This window comes from Sinohyriopsis cumingii, chromosome 11, assembly GCF_028554795.1.
Source record: "Sinohyriopsis cumingii isolate HCF-2022 chromosome 11, ASM2855479v2, whole genome shotgun sequence".
Lineage (NCBI taxonomy): Eukaryota > Metazoa > Mollusca > Bivalvia > Unionida > Unionidae > Sinohyriopsis > Sinohyriopsis cumingii.
Window position 1 is genome coordinate 14,790,019 of NC_142971.1, and position 23,557 is coordinate 14,813,575.

At 35.3% G+C, this 23,557-nt stretch overlaps 1 protein-coding gene across 1 annotated transcript in view; it reads right to left on the minus strand.

Moving 5' to 3' along the window:
• Positions 1-300: 300 nt before the first annotated feature.
• Positions 301-23,557, minus strand: part of LOC149787642 (tetraspanin-8-like) — a 28,918-nt gene continuing 5,661 nt past the window's right edge. Inside the window, exons 3-7 of the mRNA XM_089975621.1 lie at positions 17,328-17,402; positions 10,103-10,198; positions 6,245-6,346; positions 2,374-2,457; positions 301-832 (exon numbers count right to left, since the gene is read on the minus strand). Of these exons, the coding sequence (XP_089831747.1) occupies positions 782-832; positions 2,374-2,457; positions 6,245-6,346; positions 10,103-10,198; positions 17,328-17,402 (408 nt within the window). The 3' untranslated portion in view covers positions 301-781. The remainder of the gene's footprint in view (positions 833-2,373; positions 2,458-6,244; positions 6,347-10,102; positions 10,199-17,327; positions 17,403-23,557) is intronic.

A 23,557-nucleotide genomic window follows, 5' to 3' on the forward strand; every position in this document is an offset into this window, starting at 1 on the left:
ATAGATTATCTGTATTTTATGCAATAGCAGATAATCTGTGTTTAATGCAATAATAGAGTATCTGTATTTTATGCAATAGCAGATTATCTGTATTTTATATTTTATACAATGGCAGATAATCTGTATTTTATACAATAGCAGATGATATGTAATTTATGCAATAGCAGATAAACTGTATTTTATATTTTATACAATGGCAGATAATCTGTATTTTATACAATAGCAGATGATCTGTATTTTATGCAATAGCAGATTATCTGTATTTTATATTTTATACAATGGCAGATAATCTGTATTTTATACAATAGCAGATGATATGTAATTTATGCAATAGCAGATAAACTGTTTAATGCAGTAGGAGATAATCTGTGTTTAATGCAATAATAGATGATCTGTATTTTTTGTGCAATAACAGATGATATGTATTTTACACAATAGCAGATGATCTGTATTTTAAGCAATAGCACATGATATGTATTTTATGCAATAGAAGATGATCTGAGTTTTATGGAAAAGCAGATGATCTGTGTTTTATGGAAAAGCAGATGATCTATGTTTTATGCCAACACAAATCATAATCTTAAGCTATCAGGATGCACATTAGAGCATAAGTCAATACAGATAAAACAATTGTCCTTAAACACTTTTCATTTTTACGATAGTTACATAAAGTAAACAATCTTCAGGTAGAATGTATCTTTCTGCTCGTTGCATCATAGCTGACCATAGCTGACCGTTTATGACCATACCACTTCCGATTCACAGGTGAGCAGCCTCAACATTATTTTCGTAGCTGGCAGATCAAGAGCATTGAAAATATCATCCCTATCATCTAAAAATAAAATAACATAGTTAGTACCTTTTATAATCTCAGTTTACTGTCACTGCAGAGATCTAATCAATTTTTAAAAACTGTCATACAATAAATCAGATTTAAGTTTACTAATAAAAAGTTCTGTTTCGACTTTAACATGTATCAAATATTTTTAGTAAAAAATCATTAAGCTTTAAATTTTTCCCACTGATATATATCTATCACCTCAGTACTGGCTTAATTCCAAATGACAAAATGAGGTATCAGATAATATTTTCCTTTTTTTTTTATAGCAAAACTGCATATTTTTGGCACAAAAAAGTTTTTGTTCACTTATAAATACTTAAATTATTATGCAGATCAACTTAGTTTTCAGAAGCAATAATTGGCTCCATTGTTTAGAGAAGATCAAAGATCAAAGATTAAACAATCTCCATTTGGAAAGCACTCAGAAATGAAACACTAAAATACAGTAGAAGTTTTATTTATCATGTGAAAACATATATCTAACCTTAGGTAAGTCTCAGTTTTTGCATTTCTGGATTTATCATAAATTTCTCAAAACACTGCATCAAGGGTATAAATGTTTGCCCAAAATGATCTCTCTGGGATTTATGTGATAGCTCTCTGGGACTTATGTGATATCTCTCTGGGACTTATGTAATGACTCACTGGGACTTCTGCATTGTCTCTGTGGGACTTATGTAATATCTCTGGGACTTACATGATATCTGGCATTTATGTAATGTCTCTCTGAGGCTTACATGATATCCCTGGGACTTAATGCGATATCTCTCCAGGGATGTGATATCATTCCAGGACATATATGATATCTCTGCATTAACATGTGCTGATGCAATATTTTGCTATTCAGTGATTTTAATTTGATATAGCTCTTCCAATTTTTAATAGCATTTGTAATGTATGCCATACAAACTGCAACACTCTCAGTAAGTCAGTGGCTTTCTTTGTTTTTTTCACTCAATCCTTTCTTAAAAAAATTAAAATTGATATTTTTCCATCACCGATTTACGATTTCATTAACCTTGAAAATTATTATGCCTGTCATGCATGGCCATAACAATGGAAGATGTTAAGTTCAATTTTTATATTTACACATTCCTAAATAAATAAAGGAACTATATTTTAACCATTATTGGCAAATGCATGTCTTGGCAATGCACAAGAAGGGTATATGAATACACAAGTCAATATGTCATCATGAGAATCTAGAATCAATGAAGGTTTAATTGTTTACACTAATATGTCATTTTGGAAATCTTGAAAACTACAGTCTACATAAACCTTCTCACATTTTTAATTGCACCTGAAAGGACTGTTAGCCATTAACTTTGACAAATGTTGTGGTAACTTGAAGTTTTCCTTCAAAATAATGTACTTGTATCATATCTGGCTAAATAAAGAAACCGGGAATATCCATAGTGAAAGTAGTTCCTTTATGAACTTACTTCTACTTTTCTGCATCACATGATCATGAATCCAATTAACCAATCCAAATGCATCTTACAAAATTTCAGTAAATTGTTTTAATTATTTACCGGTATAGAAGATATTCCTATCGGAACTCCTGCAAATATGTTCAGGTTTGAAAGGACGAAATTGTTAACTTTTTCCGTGCATGGCTGAAAAATAACAAAGACCAATAAATAGATAGTATGTATAGTGAAATTACATGAATGATGCTAGGACCTATCATGGTGTATGACACTAATATCTTACCATACTTCTGATAAATTCTTGTGGAAAATTTGTTTTGGCATTTTCTAATACAAACACAAAGATGCATAATGTCAAGCTGCTGAAGAGGAAACAAAATAATTAAACTTTCAACAAAAAAAACTAAAAGAAAATTCTATAACAGCTCACTTCCTGCAGCAGAACAAGTTTAAATATAAAATTAATGAAAGGCAGAAGCAAATCTGCATGAAGTAGCTATTACTAAAATCAGGTATTGGGAACATCATGTTAATTAAACTTCAAACTTCAGTTTTAAAATGGATGCAGAATTTACTAAACAAGACTCCTCTCAACCTGGCTTTCCACTGGCATCTGTGCATTGATATAACCCATGGTGTAGGACTCATAAAAAAATGTAACACAGAACTTTAATGTTTTTGACAATGATACCTGCCACTGTGACAAAATGTGTATATAATTTTATTACCTTTTTCAAACATACCCTTGTCACTGTGACCCATTGACAATAGTTGCAAAATTGCAACTAATTTTACCATACGTATGAATTTGTGACAAAATGTGCATACAATTTTATTATATTTCGAACATCTTCCTTCTCACCGTGACTGATTTACAGAAGTTGCAAAATTTCAATCAATATTTAAAGAATGGTAGAAAAAAAACCACGACAATATCATCCTGGGCTTAAAGTACATACAAAATTTTTTTAGCCATATGGAAACTGACTTAATTATTTTACTGTCATTTCAAATTTTAGGTTACCAAACCCTAACAATTCAGTCCATTTTAACATTAAAAGCAGAAATCTGTTTAATGAGGTATAAATGGTAGAAGAAGCCAATGAGCAATCTGTTGACAATTTTCACTTGCCTATTCTCAAATGCTAGCCAAATATGCAAACATTTTATAGTAACCACCTACCCTACCGGCTTGTACCCAATACTAATTTTATGACAAAAGGCATCAAGGACATAAAAAATAATTAAAAAACTTGTTGTTTCATTCATCAATTTATAATGTCTAACCTGAATACTGCCAGGAGGGGCACAAACACTGTCATCTTGTTTGCATTTCAATCCAGTGTTTTCAGTGTAGAAAATAAAACCCTAGCCTACACACTGTCCATTTATGGTTCCTGGAAAAGTCTAGTTTCAGTTATGGGATGAGGTTTTTTGAACTATACATGGTTGATAAAACAAATGTCATCTGCATCCAATATTTTCGAAATTGGGTTTTAATATTTCTATTAAAAAAATGAATGAATGAAATAAAAAGGCCAAGCATTAAAATGGATTTAACTCCAAAAATTATGGAATTACTGGAAGCATATTAAAGAGGATCATTCCTGTTGTCCTATAAAATACAGACTTGTCCACAGAAATATGGCAGCCATCTAGGTTAAGAATCAGAGCTCCCATTTGGATTGAAACTTGAAGGAAATGACAGTGTTAGAGGCCTCCTAGTCTGAAATGCCAAAAATTACAGTGTTAAGAATCTCCTGTCAACAGTCAGATTCGAAATTATAAACTGATGAATGAAATTACTGATGTTTTGGTGCATTTTGTTTTTACATCATTGATGTTTTATGTTTTTAAATCAGTATGGGGTGTGTACAAGCTGGAAGGATGGTGGGTGAATGCTATAGTTGCAACTTGGTGTACTGTCATGAAAGCAAAATGTATTTACATAACAGATAAAATCTGTTATAATCAAAATTTAAAAATATATTTTTCCAGAAATCACCAAAAATTATTCATTTCTTCTAACTCAGTTCCATCTTTTTTACAATTTAACTATCAATAAAACATGCATTATGCACAATAGTACAAGGGAGGGCACTCCCATTTTCTCATGCCACCTATTAAAAAAAAAAAACTGATACGCCAAGATACACTTCTGGATAGCAGGATCAATTTCGCACTGAAAATTAGCTCCAGTATTCAACTTTTCATGCCTGCACCAAATTCAACTTACTTTCTGACCTTTAAATAATTACAGCCCAATTTCCAACATTATCCCTCAGTGTAATACTGTGAACATATTGATCAAAGTTACAACCTCATTTTGGTTCAGCCAACGATAGCACAGTATTCCATTTAGCAAGTTGCACTGTCATGTCAAGCAGGCATTATCATGGCTATGTCAAATGGTAACTCCTTCCTCAATTGTCCCAGTCACTATATATATGATTTCCTCAGGACTTTTGTCAAATGCACTAAAATTAACAATCTATTTCCTATATGTTGAAAACAAGAAAGGATATTTCATATAACTTGCTAAAACCCACAGATTAGACTGCTTGAAGTCTCAGCAGTAGCATTACACATTACATGTTTTTGGTATTGAAAATATGAGACAGTTTTGTGAACTGTCATATCAACAATCAGATTCCATCAAATCCTGTGCACAAGCTATAAGCTACCAGGCTACTGGTTCTGAGCTGTTGAGGTAGTCCATTGGACTAAAACATGATATTAAGAACCTTATGACATTTTATAAAAATATATTTAGAAGTAGGAAGACTCGTAATAATGTTTATGGGATTCTAAAATAAGCAGTTTTTTAACTGAATTTGAATTGAGCTACCAGGTTCTTTTTCTGATAACTTGGTAGACAATAATTCAAGTACTTGTATATTGAGACTATTCCAAATAGTCTTTTACTGCAAAATGATGAAGTGGCATTTGCGAAAAGGTCACCTAATGCTAGTCCATACACAAGCAGAAAAACCTGTACAGTTATGGATCCTAATCTCATGAGACCAAAAGAAACTAGAGATATTAACAACAAATGCATTACAAAGGGCTCACACTACAATTTGCTCAGCATAGCCTTAAAAAGAAAAACTCTTGTTGTGAAATCTAAGATGGGAGAACAGGCAATTATGGAAATAACTCCTCTGAAGAGGGTACAGAATGATGGAAATCCAATTTATTCAAGGCCCCATCAACATAAAGGTGCATGGTAGATACAATGAAATCCAATCATTCTTAGTAAAGTTATCCCATGGAAACCAAATGAGAAGAGGAGACAACTCTAGTAAATGATAATGTGGAATGCTGGAAACTTAGCTCACTCAAATATCATCAGTATAAAACTGCATGAGGAATACACAGCAAAGTCATGCTGCAGAAACCAAACTCAGGATGACATGCAAATAAGAGGAATAACTCTTGTAAATGACATTGTGGAAAGCTGGAAATAAAACTCATTCAAGGTCTCGTCATCTCATCAATATAAAATCCCTGTACAATATTTTGACTTAAATCCAACACACCTTGGTAAAGTTATGCTACACAAGTCAGGAGAAAAGGAAATCAGGGGGCATAACTCCTGTAAATGATATCATGTAGTGCTGGAAATCAACTTAATATAGAATTGCATGCCAAATATGCTTAGTCCAAACAATATAGAGCTTCATTCTATTTGGCTTAAGCCCAACAATTCATGGGAAAGAAAGGTTGCAGTAAAGTTGATACGCACTCAAGGGCCATAACTAATGTAAATGATTACAAAATGTTGGAAATCCAGCTTTATTTAATTGTCTTATCAGTATAAAGCTGCATACCAATTTATTTAAAAATCCAACAGTTATAAATTAAGTTACCGTACAGAAGGATATGGTTGACATGCAGACTAACGAACAACTAAATGGATGGCATAAAACTTCATTCCGTGGGAACCTAATTACAATGATGTCTGAGTACTTACAGTTATAATATATTCTGGTTTACATGATTCCACAGTTCCTCCAGAGAGAAAAGCTGCAGCATTATAATCAGCAAGTCCGTTTGTGTGACCACAGCAGTCAAACTGAAATTTTACCAAATACATAAATGAGATTTTTCAAGTTAAATATTAGACACTTCATTCAGTCACTTCTGTATGATATAATTTCCTGAAGAATGGAAGGCAATTTGCTCATGTAAATATATTCCAACCCCTCCAACCTTGCACCCCTACCCAATGATGGAGATGAGTCAAAATTATGCAAACATAACTATTCTGTTCAATTTGAATTCTAAAGTGCTGCAGATGTTGGACAAGTTTGAGTTCTTGTTGGTGGTGCTCAGGAATGAAAAGGGAAAAGGAAAAACTGACAGACAAACAGACCTCTGTCATGGATTTTTTTCCACAAGCAAAATGAACACACCATACACATAATACCACACAGGCCAATACAATCAGCAGTTCATTATTGCAAGCTTAAAAGCAATGAGGCACTGACATTATTCCCTACCTTTCGCAAAACAGGAAAGTGTAGCATGTGCTAATATTTATTATCATATATAGCAACTCACCAAGCAAGTTGGCAGAGATATCTAAAGAGTCTCTGCTTCCTGTTACTGGTCCTCAATTTTGTAAGTTTGGCTAACGTACATACTTCAAACCAGCCAAATCTCCATTTTCGTAAATAACTCTTTTTTTGATCCGACTAAAACAAATGACCCCTCTTAAAAGACCTCTCAAAAGAGATCACCTTGCCTTAGACCAAAACAATATGTTTTCTGATTTCATTCAGTGAAATCACAGCCTCCTAAGCAACATTCCCTCTAAGCTGCACACCTGCGTGGTTGCGCAGCTGCTCTGACATCCCCGCACAGATGAACTGTTCTCTGTGCAGTAAATCAAAATTACCAAATATTCAATCCAACATTAATGCTAAAATCACCGTAATGCTTGTACAATGCAGCGCACACATCTACCATTCGCTTAGGGGGAACGTTGCTCCTAAGATAGCTATATATCCCTCTATAGTCAGTTTGAAAAATGGAGACAAAGTTGAAGCTGCCATTCCAACACCCCACTGTACTAAACTGAAGCTGATTAGGGAGCAACCTTATCATTTTTTGTAGAGGGAGGCCAGCACAGAGATATTTTTTTATCTTTTGACTTTTCATGATTTTATTTAATGTTACATGTTAATGAGTTCTTTTTTGAACAAATCGGAGCAAGAATGTTTTTAAAGCTATTTGTGGGATGTATTTTTGTGTCTAAACAGTCCCAAGTTCCCAAGAAAATGAAATGGTCAGCATCATACCAGTTAAAGCTTCCATTTTTACAATAGAAATTACAGTGATACTTAATCTTTGAACTACTAAGAAACCTGTCAGAAAATGAATTTCATCGTCGTTGTGGATTACCTTTTCTACACTGAATGCATTGCAAAACTTTAAATTTGACAGACCATGAACACTCCAGATCTTGGCCAAACATGCTTTGGTCATACAAATAGCCTGGTCACATTGGTATTATGGGTAATGCTTTGGTCATACAGTTAACCTGGTCACATTGGTATTATGGGTAATGCTTTTGTCATACAATTAGCTTGGTCACATTGGTATTATGAGTAATAAAAGGGCAGATAAATCAGCCAAACATGCTTTGGTCATACAATTAACCTGGTCACATTGGTATTATGGGTAATGAAAGGGCAGATAAATCAGTCAAACATGCTTTGGTCATACAGTTAGCCTGGTCACATTGGTATTATGGGTAATGCTTTGGTCATACAAATAGCCTGGTCACATTGGTATTATGGGTAATGCTTTGGTCATACAAATAGCCTGGTCACATTGGTATTATGGGTAATGCTTTGGTCATACAAATAGCTTGGTCACATTGGTATTATGGGTAATGCTTTGGTCATACAGTTAGCCTGGTCACATTGGTATTATGGGTAAGGCTTTGGTCATACAATTAGCCTGGTCACATTAGTATTATGGGTAATGCTTTGGTCATACAGTTAGCCTGGTCACATTGGTATTATGGGTAAGGCTTTGGTCATACAATTAGCCTGGTCACATTGGTATTATGGGTAATGAAAGGGCAGATAAATCAGCCAAACATGCTTTGGTCATACAATTAGATTGGTCACATTGGTATTATGGGTAATGAAAGGGCAGATAAATCAGTCAAACATGCTTTGGTCATACAATTAGCCTGGTCACATTGATATTATGGGTAATGAAAGGGCAGATAAATCAGCCAAAGATGTCCTATAGTCATCTTTTTCAAAATGGAAGATTCCATATACTTACTTTAAATACTACATGATTTATGTGGCAGAATATGTGGAATGAAATACATATATATATATTTGCACACACATCAAAAAGGACTTAAACTGAGAACTTGGCAACAGGATGATTGAGGTTGAATTGAGAAAGTCACCTCTTCAATTACATCAGCAAATATGAAAGCTCAGCTTTGAATGGAAATGATAGTGGTTTTGTAATGATTTATTTATTTACACACCTGAATAATATGAAGAAAAACAACATAATCTGTATCCATGTAATTATTTGCCAAACAGCAAGTATGTATCAATCTCCTATAATTACTTGGTCAAACAGAAGATGATAAATACCACTTGCAGATATTTTTGATACATGAATAGCATTTTTAGACAAACCACCTATCTAAATCTTTAGAGATGAGTGCCGGGGTCCCGAGTGGCTGAGTGGTCTAAAGTGCTCTCCGTCACAGATCACTGCCATCTCACATCTGTGTTTGGTTTGAGTCTCAGGCTCGGCTAATGTGGATATGTGAGAAAGCTTGATGGCAGCTTCTCGTGGGTCGGTGGTTTTCCTGGGTTCTTCCTCCACCGTTAATGCTGGCTGCCATGTATATCCTATCTTGTGCTGAAAAATGGCATTAAACCCTATAACAACAACAACAAAAACAACAACAAGAGATGAGTGCCTTTTATTTTCAAAATTAAATGCAACAAACATTTCGCAAGTTATGTCATTAACAATCATCACCTAATTGCCTGGAATCAATGACATGCATCAAATCAATCTTTAACAAGCTGCCTTTTAAGATTTGGCAAGTTTGGCACATTTCATTAGACCAGAAAGTTGGCTGAGCTGTTTCATTGGCAAGTACCATATGTATTTGCTTATAAGTCAAATCCTTCTGCAAACTGCATAGACCCAGATCTGCCATTGCATTATGCAATGGCAGATCTGTGAAATTTGATAGGAGTAATCAGTAAACAAACTGTACAGACCCTGATCAGCAGGATCATTATGCTACGGCATTGACATGACTTATTAACGAGTCTACCTAGCATAATGATTATGAAGCAGCCTACTCAAGCACTACCTACATATAACCATGTTAGAACTTGAAAGTCTGTGAATACCCTTTATGCCTGCAAATGTTCTACCATATGTACTCACTTATACAACAAGTCCAACTGCCAACTGAACTGACCTGGATTGGCTGACGCATAGTGCACCAGTTACCAGCTTTTTTAATAGCCATGTCAATAAACTGTCATAAGCTACTAAGATTGTTTTTGTTATTATTTTGAATGTGTGACTGTGCCACCCAAACCCTCTCCAGATCAAGGACCAGTAGAGTATAGTCTGCAATACAGTCATACTGTCAGTTTCTTGTTTGCTTTCTTTATCCTTGCAAAATATCAGATGTAATCTATGTTAAGACAACACTATTCTGGATAAACAAAATCCATGAATATATTAATTTCTTTGAACGAGCAAATAATAATTAATTATAGAACTAAAATCCAGCATTAAAAATGACAAGGTGGATACTTGCTTTTTCTTGTACAAAGTCCATAAAACTTTTTCCGGCTGGGACTGTAAAGTAATCCTCCACGGACTGCTTCAGTGTGAACTTAACTATATCATGCATCTAGAAAATTCAGTGTAAGAGAAATAAGATTTGGAAATATACAAATACTTTCTCCAACAAGAATACACACTTTTCATAAAACGATTCTAATAGATAGGAATATTTCCTTGGGACTATTCTGTTATACGGTGTTTGTACTAGCTCAGTTCATCCATATCTCTATTCATTACCTTCATCCATATCTCTGTGCATTACCTTCATCCATATCTCTATGCATTACCATCATCCATATCTCTATGCATTACCTTCATCCATATCATTCTGCATTACCTTCATCTATATCTCTATGCATTACCTTCATCCATATCTCTATGCATTACCTTCATCCATATCTCTATGCATTACCTTCATCCATATCTCTATGCATTACCATCATCCATATTTCTATGCATTACCTTCATCCATATCATTTTGCATTACCTTTATCTATATCTCTGTGCATTACCTTCATAAACTACCGCAACTAAGATGTTAAAACTGAACATTTTGCAACGTGCAAAAATAAATCAAGGAATGCAACTGACAATGAAATGAAGTATGATTCTTACAAAAACTGACACTATTAAATTCATACAAAGACTGCTACTGGACAATATTACACGTTTGCAAAGTGCAATGTGGCTCCAAAATGTTCTTGCCATGTTAAATTTGCAAAGTGCAATGTGGCTCCAAAATATTCTTACCATGTTAAATACTACATGTTTGCAAAGTGCAATGTGACTCCAAAATGTTCTTACCATGTTAAATACTACATGTTTGCAAAGTGCAATGTGACTCCAAAATGTTCTTACCATGTTAAATACTACATGTTTGCAAAGTGCAATGTGGCTCCAAAATGTTCTTACCATGTTAAATACTACATGTTTGCAAAGTGCATTACCATGTTAAAAACTACATATTTGCAAAGTGCAATGTGACTCCAAAATGTTCCTACCATGTTAAATACTACATATTTGCAAAGTGCAATGTGACTCCAAAATGTTCTTACCATGTTAAATACTACATGTTTGCAAAGTGCAATGTGACTCCAAAATGTTCTTACCATGTTAAATACTACATGTTTGCAAAGTGCAATGTGGCTCCAAAATGTTCTTACCATGTTAAATACTACATGTTTGCAAAGTGCATTACCATGTTAAAAACTACATATTTGCAAAGTGCAATGTGACTCCAAAATGTTCCTACCATGTTAAATACTACATATTTGCAAAGTGCAATGTGACTCCAAAATGTTCTTACCATGTTAAATATTACATGTTTGCAAAGTGCAATGTGACTCCAAAATGTTCTTACCATGTTAAATACTACATGTTTGCAAAGTGCAATGTGGCTCCAAAATGTTCTTACCATGTTAAATACTACATGTTTGCAAAGTGCATTACCATGTTAAAAACTACATATTTGCAAAGTGCAATGTGACTCCAAAATGTTCCTACCATGTTAAATACTACATATTTGCAAAGTGCAATGTGACTCCAAAATGTTCTTACCATGTTAAATACTACATGTTTGCAAAGTGCAATGTGGCTCCAAAATGTTCTTACCATGTTAAATACTACATGTTTGCAAAGTGCAATGTGACTCCAAAATGTTCTTACCATGTTAAAAACTACATATTTGCAAAGTGCAATGTGACTCCAAAATGTTCCTACCATGTTAAATACTACATATTTGCAAAGTGCAATGTGACTCCAAAATGTTCTTACCATGTTAAATACTACATGTTTGCAAAGTGCAATGTGACTCCAAAATGTTCTTACCATGTTAAATACTACATGTTTGCAAAGTGCAATGTGACTCCAAAATGTTCTTACCATGTTAAATACTACATGTTTGCAAAGTGCAATGTGGCTCCAAAATGTTCTTACCATGTTAAATACTACATGTTTGCAAAGTGCATTACCATGTTAAAAACTACATATTTGCAAAGTGCAATGTGACTCCAAAATGTTCTTACCATGTTAAATACTACATGTTTGCAAAGTGCAGTGTGGCTCCAAAATGTTCTTACCATGTTAAATACTACATGTTTGCAAAGTGCAATGTGTCTCCAAAATGTTCTTACCATGTTAAATACTACATGTTTGCAAAGTGCAATGTGGCTCCAAAATGTTCTTACCATGTTAAATACTACATGTTTGCAAAGTGCAATGTGTCTCCAAAATGTTCTTACCATGTTAAATACTACATGTTTGCAAAGTGCAATGTGTCTCCAAAATGTTCTTACCATGTTAAATACTACATGTTTGCAAAGTGCAATGTGTCTCCAAAATGTTCTTACCATGTTAAATACTACATGTTTGCAAAGTGCAATGTGACTCCAAAATGTTCTTACCATGTTAAATACTACATGTTTGCAAAGTGCAATGTGGCTCCAAAATGTTCTTACCATGTTAAATACTACATGTTTGCAAAGTGCAATGTGACTCCAAAATGTTCTTACCATGTTAAATACTACATGTTTGCAAAGTGCAATGTGGCTCCAAAATGTTCTTACCATGTTAAATACTACATGTTTGCAAAGTGCAATGTGACTCCAAAATGTTCTTACCATGTTAAATGCTACATGTTTGCAAAGTGCAATGTGGCTCCAAAATGTTCTTACCATGTTAAATACTACATGTTTGCAAAGTGCATTACAATGTTAAATACTACATATTTGCAAAGTGCAATGTGACTCCAAAATGTTCCTACCATGTTAAATACTACATGTTTGCAAAGTGCAATGTAACTCCAAAATGTTCTTACCATGTTAAATACTACATATTTGCAAAGTGCAATGTGACTCCAAAATGTTCTTACCATGTTAAATACTACATATTTGCAAAGTGCAATGTGACTCCAAAATGTTCTTACCATGTTAAATACTACATATTTGCAAAGTGCAATGTGGCTCCAAAATGTTCTTACCATGTTAAATACTACATGTTTGCAAAGTGCATTACAATGTTAAATACTACATATTTGCAAAGTGCAATGTGACTCCAAAATGTTCCTACCATGTTAAATACTACATGTTTGCAAAGTGCAATGTGACTCCAAAATGTTCTTACCATGTTAAATACTACATATTTGCAAAGTGCAATGTGACTCCAAAATGTTCTTACCATGTTAAATACTACATATTTGCAAAGTGCAATATGGCTCCAAAATGTTCTTACCATGTTAAATACTACATATTTGCAAAGTGCAATGTGACTCCAAAATGTTCTTACCATGTTAAATACTACATGTTTGCAAAGTGCAATGTGTCTCCAAAATGTTCTTACCATGTTAAATACTACATGTTTGCAAAGTGCAATGTGTCTCCAAAATGTTCTTACCATGTTAAATACTACATGTTTGCAAAGTGCAATGTGACTCCAAAATGTTCTTACCATGTTAAATACTACATGTTTGCAAAGTGCAATGTGGCTCCAAAATGTTCTTACCATGTTAAATACTACATGTTTGCAAAGTGCAATGTGACTCCAAAATGTTCTTACCATGTTAAATACTACATGTTTGCAAAGTGCAATGTGGCTCCAAAATGTTCTTACCATGTTAAATACTACATGTTTGCAAAGTGCAATGTGACTCCAAAATGTTCTTACCATGTTAAATACTACATGTTTGCAAAGTGCAATGTGGCTCCAAAATGTTCTTACCATGTTAAATACTACATGTTTGCAAAGTGCATTACAATGTTAAATACTACATATTTGCAAAGTGCAATGTGACTCCAAAATGTTCCTACCATGTTAAATACTACATGTTTGCAAAGTGCAATGTAACTCCAAAATGTTCTTACCATGTTAAATACTACATATTTGCAAAGTGCAATGTGACTCCAAAATGTTCTTACCATGTTAAATACTACATATTTGCAAAGTGCAATGTGACTCCAAAATGTTCTTACCATGTTAAATACTACATATTTGCAAAGTGCAATGTGGCTCCAAAATGTTCTTACCATGTTAAATACTACATGTTTGCAAAGTGCATTACAATGTTAAATACTACATATTTGCAAAGTGCAATGTGACTCCAAAATGTTCCTACCATGTTAAATACTACATGTTTGCAAAGTGCAATGTGACTCCAAAATGTTCTTACCATGTTAAATACTACATATTTGCAAAGTGCAATGTGACTCCAAAATGTTCTTACCATGTTAAATACTACATATTTGCAAAGTGCAATGTGGCTCCAAAATGTTCTTACCATGTTAAATACTACATATTTGCAAAGTGCAATGTGACTCCAAAATGTTCTTACCATGTTAAATACTACATGTTTGCAAAGTGCAATGTGACTCCAAAATGTTCTTACCATGTTAAATACTACATATTTGCAAAGTGCAAAGTGGCTCCAAAATGTTCTTACCATGTTAAATACTACATGTTTGCAAAGTGCAATGTGACTCCAAAATGTTCTTACCATGTTAAATATTACATGTTTGCAAAGTGCAATGTGACTCCAAAATGTTCTTACCATGTTAAATACTACATGTTTGCAAAGTGCAGTGTGGCTCCAAAATGTTCTTACCATGTTAAATACTACATGTTTGCAAAGTGCAATGTGGCTCCAAAATGTTCTTACCATGTTAAATACTACATATTTGCAAAGTGCAATGTGGCTCCAAAATGTTCTTACCATGTTAAATACTACATGTTTACAATGTGCTAATAACCATTACTAAGAAAAGTTTTGAGTTTACCATATGATTTCAAGACAACTCCAAGAAGACTTGGCCATATTACTTGATTGACAGTGACTTCGAGCTATCCTGACCATCGTATAGTCTGGCAATGTTTGAACATGAATACATAACACTGTTAGACAGTGACTCTCTGAAGTATTGGTCTCATTAAATGAAATGGTTCATTGGTCTTATTAAATGAAATGGTTCCATGAAGTTCTATTTTGGTCATATGGATTGTCAGTGGTACCAATAAATCTTGACAACCTGGGAAATTGGTCTCCTGGTAATTGGTTTGTCAGTACCACCAAAAAATCTCAATGACAGTAATGTTTTTATATTGTTTCTTGAAAGTTCAGATTATATTTCACATTTGGGGAGTGACTCAGAAGCTGTGATCATATTAAATTTTCAGTCCCTCCAAAAAGTCTCAACCAAGTAAGATGGTTTTGGTAGTCAGCAAGCTTAATAACCAAGATCTACTTACCATATTTACTCACTTATGAGTCCAACTGCAAACTGCACAGACCCAAATCTGCCATTGCATAATGTACTGGCAGATATGGGTCTGTGCAGTTCATTAGGAGTAATCTGTAGAACAAACAGCATAGACCCTGATCTGCAAGCACATTTAGATATGGCAATGAGAATCTTTGTTGCTTGCAGTTAGACTCAACTTATAAGCAAGTACATATGGTATATGTTATGTTTGCAATCTCAATTTTAATCTGAGTAGGTAGTCATTGATGATAATCTGATAGCAACTCTTAACATTCCAGATTATGTTACATGATTTCGCGGTGACCCAGTAACTAGGTCTGGTTATATTACCCAGTACAGCAGTGGTTCCCAACCTTTTTGGACCACGACCATAAAAAATTATTTTTCTGCACCTCACGACCCCATTTCCACATTTTGAAAAGATTTGCCATCCCCCAAAAAAGATCATAGCGACCGTCTGTGAGAATCTGCTCACAACCCTGATTTCGGTCATGACAAAGGGGTTGGGAACCACTGACTTCCACAGGGTTTGGCAGTGACCTTGGAAAGGTCTGGTCATGTTACATGGTTTGGTCAGCCACTTTGCAATGTCATATATTCTTCAGACTTCAATTTGACAGTGATTCTGGAAATTTTAAATAAGATATATGACTTGGCAATTATTTTTACAAATCCTAGAATATTCTAGATTACAAGTTCAGCTTATCTAATCTGGAATATCCTGATTATATTAAATGCACCAGAAATACAATATGTTTTCCATGGCACTAGTTTTACAATTAGAGTAGGTAGGTACTTTTGCTTTTTTATTTTTTTATTCATTAAATATAGTTCAATTAAATGCAGTCATATTTTTAGATATTTTTTAATTTCTTTTTATTTTTTTAATATTTGCTTTTGTATTTAAAGATTAAATATATTAAAATGAACAGTATATATAATGTACTAAGTGCTTCAAGTACATATGTATGTATGTATGTATGTATGTATGTATGTATGTATGTATGTATGTATATATAATGTACTAAGCGCTTCATGTACTGGGTTAAACCAGCTCAATTAGATGCATAAAACAATTTCAGGGGGACATTATAGGGACGATAAGAAAAAAACAGTAATGGTTGGCTAACCTGAAACAAAAGTTTTTGCCTAATTCATTATCTCATAATGACCAAGGGGGTATTAATTGGTGTTAAACTTAATTAAGTTTTACACAATGGGCATTGTTTAAACCAAATGATTTGTCTGAATAGTTGTAACTACTTTAAAATTTCCAATCAGATATTAAAATAAATAAAAATTAAATAGTCCTTTACAAAGACAGTACAATGAACTGAATTACATCATTCAAGTTACTGTCTTTACAACAGTTATACGGGGTGTTGCACATTTTTATCTCACTTCATTTACATGTTTGTATCAGATATCAACCATACAAAAGAAAAAAACATTATTATGTAAGAGCTTAAAACACATCAAATACAATATTATAGTAGCATATTGCAAAAGGCATTCAATATTTGCATTTTGTTTTATGATTTTAAGCCAATTTCAAAATATTTTTGGCAAATATATTTCAAGGCCATCATCTTATATATATATAAAATAAACTGATAATGAACAGTGCGAAACTAGTATCAAACTAGCCTGAGCACTTTCGACTCTTTTTCAAAGGCAAATACAAAACATAGACAAGAAAAACAAATAAAACAGAAACTGTATCAGCAACAAGTTAAAATAAACTAGTTGAAGCATAATTAAATTTAAAGGTTTAATTCCTGTATAAACAGCCATGGAAAGTTTTGGAAACATAACCATTTTTGTGTGTGTGTGTGTGTGTATGTATGTATGTGTGTATGTATGTAGATAGACAAACAGACAGACAGATAGATAGTTAGATGGATAGATAGGTAGACAGGTAGCTAGGCAGGTAGGTAGAGAACATACCAGATCTTTTGATATAAAAATAATAATTCCTATCGTCACCAGCAATACCACTATGAGCATTAAACAACTGAAGAACTGAAAATGAAAAAAGATAAATACATCCATGTACTTAATTTTCCTTTTTTATACTTTAAAGTAGACAAGAAATAAATAATTACTTTCTAAGACTAGATAATAGAAGGGATGGATTTTGATCTACACAAGACTAAATCCTAGAGCTTCCATCAGCAAGAAATATCTGACCTTACAGTATTAAAATCTTGAGTAGAAAACCAAATGAAACACATTGTCTAGAAAATAGCTCCTTTGAGAGGAGGCTGCAGCAACCAATCTCAACCTCAGTTCTTGTGCCTGAATATCACACTACCTTTGATGCTGCATACATTTTTAGCTAAATATAATTTTGAAAAATAACTACACGCAGAAATTTATTTATGTATCTATATCCCAAAAACATGTATTCATACACCACTGGGACAAAACGCTCAATTATATAGTATATGTTATCAGCTTTAACAATATTTGTTTCAGACTATGGCTTGAATAGAGTTCAGCAGATTATTGAATGATATTAATGACATTCAAGAAAGGTATTTGGTGTCAAAATTTGTGAGATTTTAACTGAAGCAGTGGACAATTTTTTGTAGAAAGTTATCTATATGCGGTTACAGTCACAAAAATATCATCAGTGTCGATGAACTGTTCACTTACTTGCATTAATGAGCTTAGTATCTTGTTTGAAATAATTTCCAAGATGAAAAGAATGTGACTCCTTACAAAATTCTCTCAAGAAGTTTTGAGAATAAAGTCTGCAAAATTGCATAGTTCCACATTGAACATTGTTGACTGGCCATTGGCTGTGACTGTGTGCCCAGAATAGCCCACATGTATGTCCAGATGCTGTCAATGATTCATTCAACCACATTAAACCTCTTGGACTTGTCAAAGACACATTAGTCCAAGCACCTTCAGACCGTGGGCAAGATAGTTTAAGTCACTGACCCTTCCTACATTTGAAAACTTCACTACTGGCACAGAAAAGCTTTCTAGTTTAACCTGTCAGGTAGCCAGAGGCTTTGCTGATCCCATTATTTTTGCCTTTCTTCTGCTTCCAATTTAAATTTGCAGAAACACCAAACAGATTTGTTGTATAAGCACCCATTCCACCAGAGCCTCCTCGAGCCTGGTACATATATATAACATCTTTTAGCTGGCATCGTTGTGTCTGGGGAGGGAGGGATGATAGTTGACCTTCAGTCTATTGCCTACTGACTTGGTTGGCATCGTTGTGTTCAGGGAGGGAGGGATGATAGTTGACCTTCAGTCTATTGCCTATTGACTTGGCTGGCATCGTTGTGTCCAGGGAGGGAGGGATGATAGTTGACCTTCAGTCTATTGCCTACTGACTTGGTTGGCATCGTTGTGTTCAGGGAGGGAGGGATGATAGTTGACCTTCAGTCTATTGCCTATTGACTTGGCTGGCATCGTTGTGTCCAGGGAGGGAGGGATGATAGTTGACCTTCAGTCTATTGCCTACTGACTTGGTTGGCATCGTTGTGTCCAGGGAGGGAGGGATGATAGTTGACCTTCAGTCTATTGCCTACTGACTTGGCTGGCATCGTTGTGTCCAGGGAGGGAGGGATGATAGTTGACCTTCAGTCTATTGCCTACTGACTTGGTTGGCACAAATGGGTGGGCAAGTCCTTTCAATGGCAACAAGTGATGGCCTTGAAATATATATGGAGAACCAGGTCTCTCAAGACAGGTGGTCTCTCAAGAAAGGTTTTACTGTACCATAGCCAAAGCTAAAAAAAGACCACCACCACCCAAAAAAAACTAAATCCAATATAAAGAAGAATATAATAGGTGCAGTGTGTGTTCACATCCAAAATCCTCCTCTCCCAAGAAGAAAATGAAAATAACTACATTTCAACCTCAAGAAAGAAAATTAGCACTGCAGTTAGAATGCTCACAGAAACCTCTACCTGTTGGCACAATACCAACATCTGCTACCATCTCCTCCTCTTCTGCATCTATGATGATGTCAGCTAAACCCAGGTTACGTAAAGTTTTTTTCCATATCTGTTAAAGAAACAAAGCGATCATTGATGGGACTTCTACTCTTCTGTCTTCTCCTTGGACTGTTGCTGCTGTGGTCAAAAAGTTTGCAAGAAAAAGTGCAAGACGTGGTAAGAATGTTGCAAAAGTGGACTGGATTTGTCCAAACAAGAACTGGCACAATTATATCACTGACAACACCTCATAATCCAGTGGTAATTCCAGTATAAGATGTAATGCATTTAACAAGAATCACTTCAGTTCTTCTAAACAAAATGTCTCCAAGAATTCAGTCATGCAACCATCATAGATGTCCAAAGGTTCCTTCAACAAAATTAATGAAAGCTAACTGTCCTCCTTTAGCCAAAGATTGGTATGTGTTTTCTGTACTCACCAAAGCAAATACTCTGATGCAAAAATAGATAAGTCAAAAAGCTCCTGAAGAAATCATCAATACACTTTGTGAATGTCACTGAATGGAATGGTTTCCTTGGCAAAAACACGAAAACATTGATTAAGATGACAATGGCACCATCTTTTTCATATGGTCAAAAAGAAAATTCCAGTCAGTTAAAAGTAAAAAGTGTTCATTCAAAGGGGAGGATTTCTTCCCATACCAAGACCCTGTGTTAAAAACTCAGTGATCCCTTGTCTGGATAGATTGCTGGAATTCTCAGTAAGCAGTGATGAAAATAGAAATGATGCTAAGTTGAAGGATACCATCCCTGTACACCGGGATCAAATGGAAGGATGAAAATTAACTTTAGTTCCTTACAAGTGGAGGATCTAACTCCACTGATGGTACAGAAAACAGATACCTCACTTGCATCCTAATACTAGTCTTACTGATATGTCTCATGTACATCAATCATTTGATGAATGTCACAGGTACATCAATCATTTAACGAATGTCACAGGTACATCAGTTATTTGATGAATGTTACATGCACATCAGTCATTTGATGAATGTTACAGGTGCATCAGTCACTTGATGAATGTCACAGGTACATCAATCATTTGATGACTGTCACAGGTAATTCAGTCATTTGATGAATGTTACAGGTACATCAATCATTTGATGAATGTTACAGGTACATCAATCATTTGATGAATGCCACATGCACATCAATCATTTGATGAATGTTACAGGTACATCAATCATTTGATGAATGTTACAGGTACATCAATCATTTGATGAATGCCACATGCACATCAATCATTTGATGAATGTTACATGCACATCAATCATTTGATGAATGTTACAGGTACATCAATCATTTGATGAATGTTACAGGTACATCAATCATTTGATGAATGCCACATGCACATCAATCATTTGATGAATGTTACAGGTACATCAATCATTTGATGAATGCCACATGCACATCAGTCGTTTGATGAATGTTACAGGTACATCAATCATTTGATGAATGTCACATGCACATCAATCATTTGATGAATGCCACATGCACATCAATCATTTGATGAATGTTACAGGTACATCAATCATTTGATGAATGCCACATGCACATCAATCATTTGATGAATGTTACATGCACATCAATCATTTGATGAATGTTACAGGTACATCAATCATTTGATGAATGTTACAGGTACATCAATCATTTGATGAATGTTACAGGTACATCAATCATTTGATGAATGCCACATGTACATCAATCATTTGATGAATGCCACATGCACATCAATCATTTGATGAATGTCACAGGTACATCAATCATTTGAAGAATGTCACAGGTATATCAGTCATTTGATGAATCTAACAGATTTGTCAGAAGCAAAAACATCACACTGGTATGGACAGTTCTTGCAATGTTTTAAATGTTTCATCAGAAGCTTTAAAAACTCCTAAGCAGCTACAAACATGAGAGACATGGCAGCCATGGCTATGCAAGGGAAAGATAAGGACAAAAAGTTTGAAGAGTTGCTGAAACACCCAAGGTGACAATTATATCAAGGACTGATTCAATTAAAAAATTAATGTCAACACCATCTCCATCAGAATTAGAAAAAAGAATTGAACAGGGAAGTAAAATAAAAACTGATCACCGTTGTTCAGGCATCATTATAATCTACTTCTCCTGCATGTCAGACATGTCAAGCAATGCACAAAGAAAAGGTGTATGCTACCACCAACATGTTGTTGTAAGAGACCACCTCACAGTGACCTCTTATTTTGTCAATGCACCTTTGGAAGGCTAAAGAACACTGCCCTCATTCCAAACTGTAGTCTTGGAGAGCAGATTCGGTCCAGGAACCCTGAAGAATCAGAACTGCTGGCTCTAGATTAGTGTCTCAACCTCAAACTGACACATCTGCAAACAAATATGCCAGTAAGTGGGATTCAGAAAAATTCATGCATAGGGACTCCAGCTATAAACCACTCCCAATTTGTCCACCAAGTCAGACTGATGGGGTGGAAATCCTGATCTAGAGAAATCTGAGTATTCTGAGGATCCCTATGTGGTTTCCAGTTTGCCAGAAGGTGAAAGGGAAGCAAGTGTAGTCTGCAGAGGGGAACCATGTCTGCTGCTAAGTTGAAGATCCACTGAAGAGGAAGAAAAAGATGAGCTGCCATTGTGGCCTTGGCTCTCAGTGCCAGCTAGGTCAGAATCTTGTCTACTCTGTCCCATGTGTTCATGAGGAAATTCAATCCTGTGTATACAAGTTCTTCACATGGAACAAGCTCCAATTCCTCTGGGTTTGGTGCAATTCCTCTGGGTTTGGTGCAATTCCTCTGGGTTTGGTGAAAGGCTGAATCTGGCCACCAAGGATCAAGTGAGAGACAGATCTTGTTGGATAGACTGTAATTGGCCAATGTGGACCAAGCAGTCATCAAAATAATGGAGTAAAGGCATCACAAATAATCTAAGGTAGATAGCAACTAGTCCTATGACACTGGTAAATGTTCTGTGTGCGGAAACTAGGCCAAACAGCAGAATGCAAAATTGGAACATCTCTCCATCCAAGTAAAACCAGAGGTACTTCCTGTGAGAAGGAAAGATTAGTGTGTCACAACATGTATCCTGAAGGTTGATAGAGACCATCTAGACACTGGGCCTTATGGCATTCATGACTTTGGATGTGGTCTCCGTCCTGAAAAGTGCATACTCCACAAATACATTGAGGGTGGAAAGGTCAACAATAAGATGGAACTTCCCAGCATTTTAGGGAAGAACTGCACCCTTTTGCTGATGGACATTCGCCTTTTCCTTTAATTGCACTGGATTCAATGGTGAAAAAACATAGGAGTCCATACCAGAGGAGGAAATTTCCAGAAGTGAAGCTGACATCATAAGTTAATAATAGAGAGGATCTACCCATTACCTGCCATGCATGACCAAGCCTCTGAAAAGAGGGGTGGCCTGGCACCTAAAGCAGTTAATGGATGAGGGAAATACCAAAGGAGTGGGAGTAAGTCCTATGGCTGCCCCCTCTCCTTTCCTTAGAAATGGGACCAGGGCCTGAAAACTTCCTCCCTTGGTCCCTTTGGTGACTTCTACTATGACACAACTGCAGAGGATGGGATATGAATTGGGTTTGTTTTTTGGAATGGAGCTGCATGACTCTGATGAAATTAGCTGACGGCTCCCAGGGGTGGTCCAAGTGACCACACTGCCTGGCCATTCTTGATGAAACAGGAGTTTTATTGATCTTCAAGGTCCTTCGAAACCACAAAGGAAATGAGATCTCCAAAAATTAACTCTGCATCTAGGGGAATAGCCATTGGAATGTTCCTACCGTGCTCCAGTAACACTTTGAAAGTGACCAAAACAGCATACCTGCAGAGGTGCAGAAGTTCTGATGATCAAGCCATGGACATGAACAAGGCTGACTGAAGAATGTATTCGAAAAAATATCAGCATGTAAGGCTATTGTCACCAATGCTTCAGCATCTAACTCTAAGGCATCTAGTATCTTAATTGGGAGACAGGAACAAGTCACAGTGGAAATATCTACTTATGATGACCCAGCATCAATAGTCAAGCAGGTACCAGATGCCTCAACATGGACAAAGGAAAAGACCACTCATCGATGCTGCCAGGCAAACTCTTGCTCCTTACATAAACTTTCTGCAAAACTGGAGAGAATTGCTGTGTCCTCGGAATTTGAAGGGTTGGGTCACAGATCTGGGACAGGATATAGTAAAC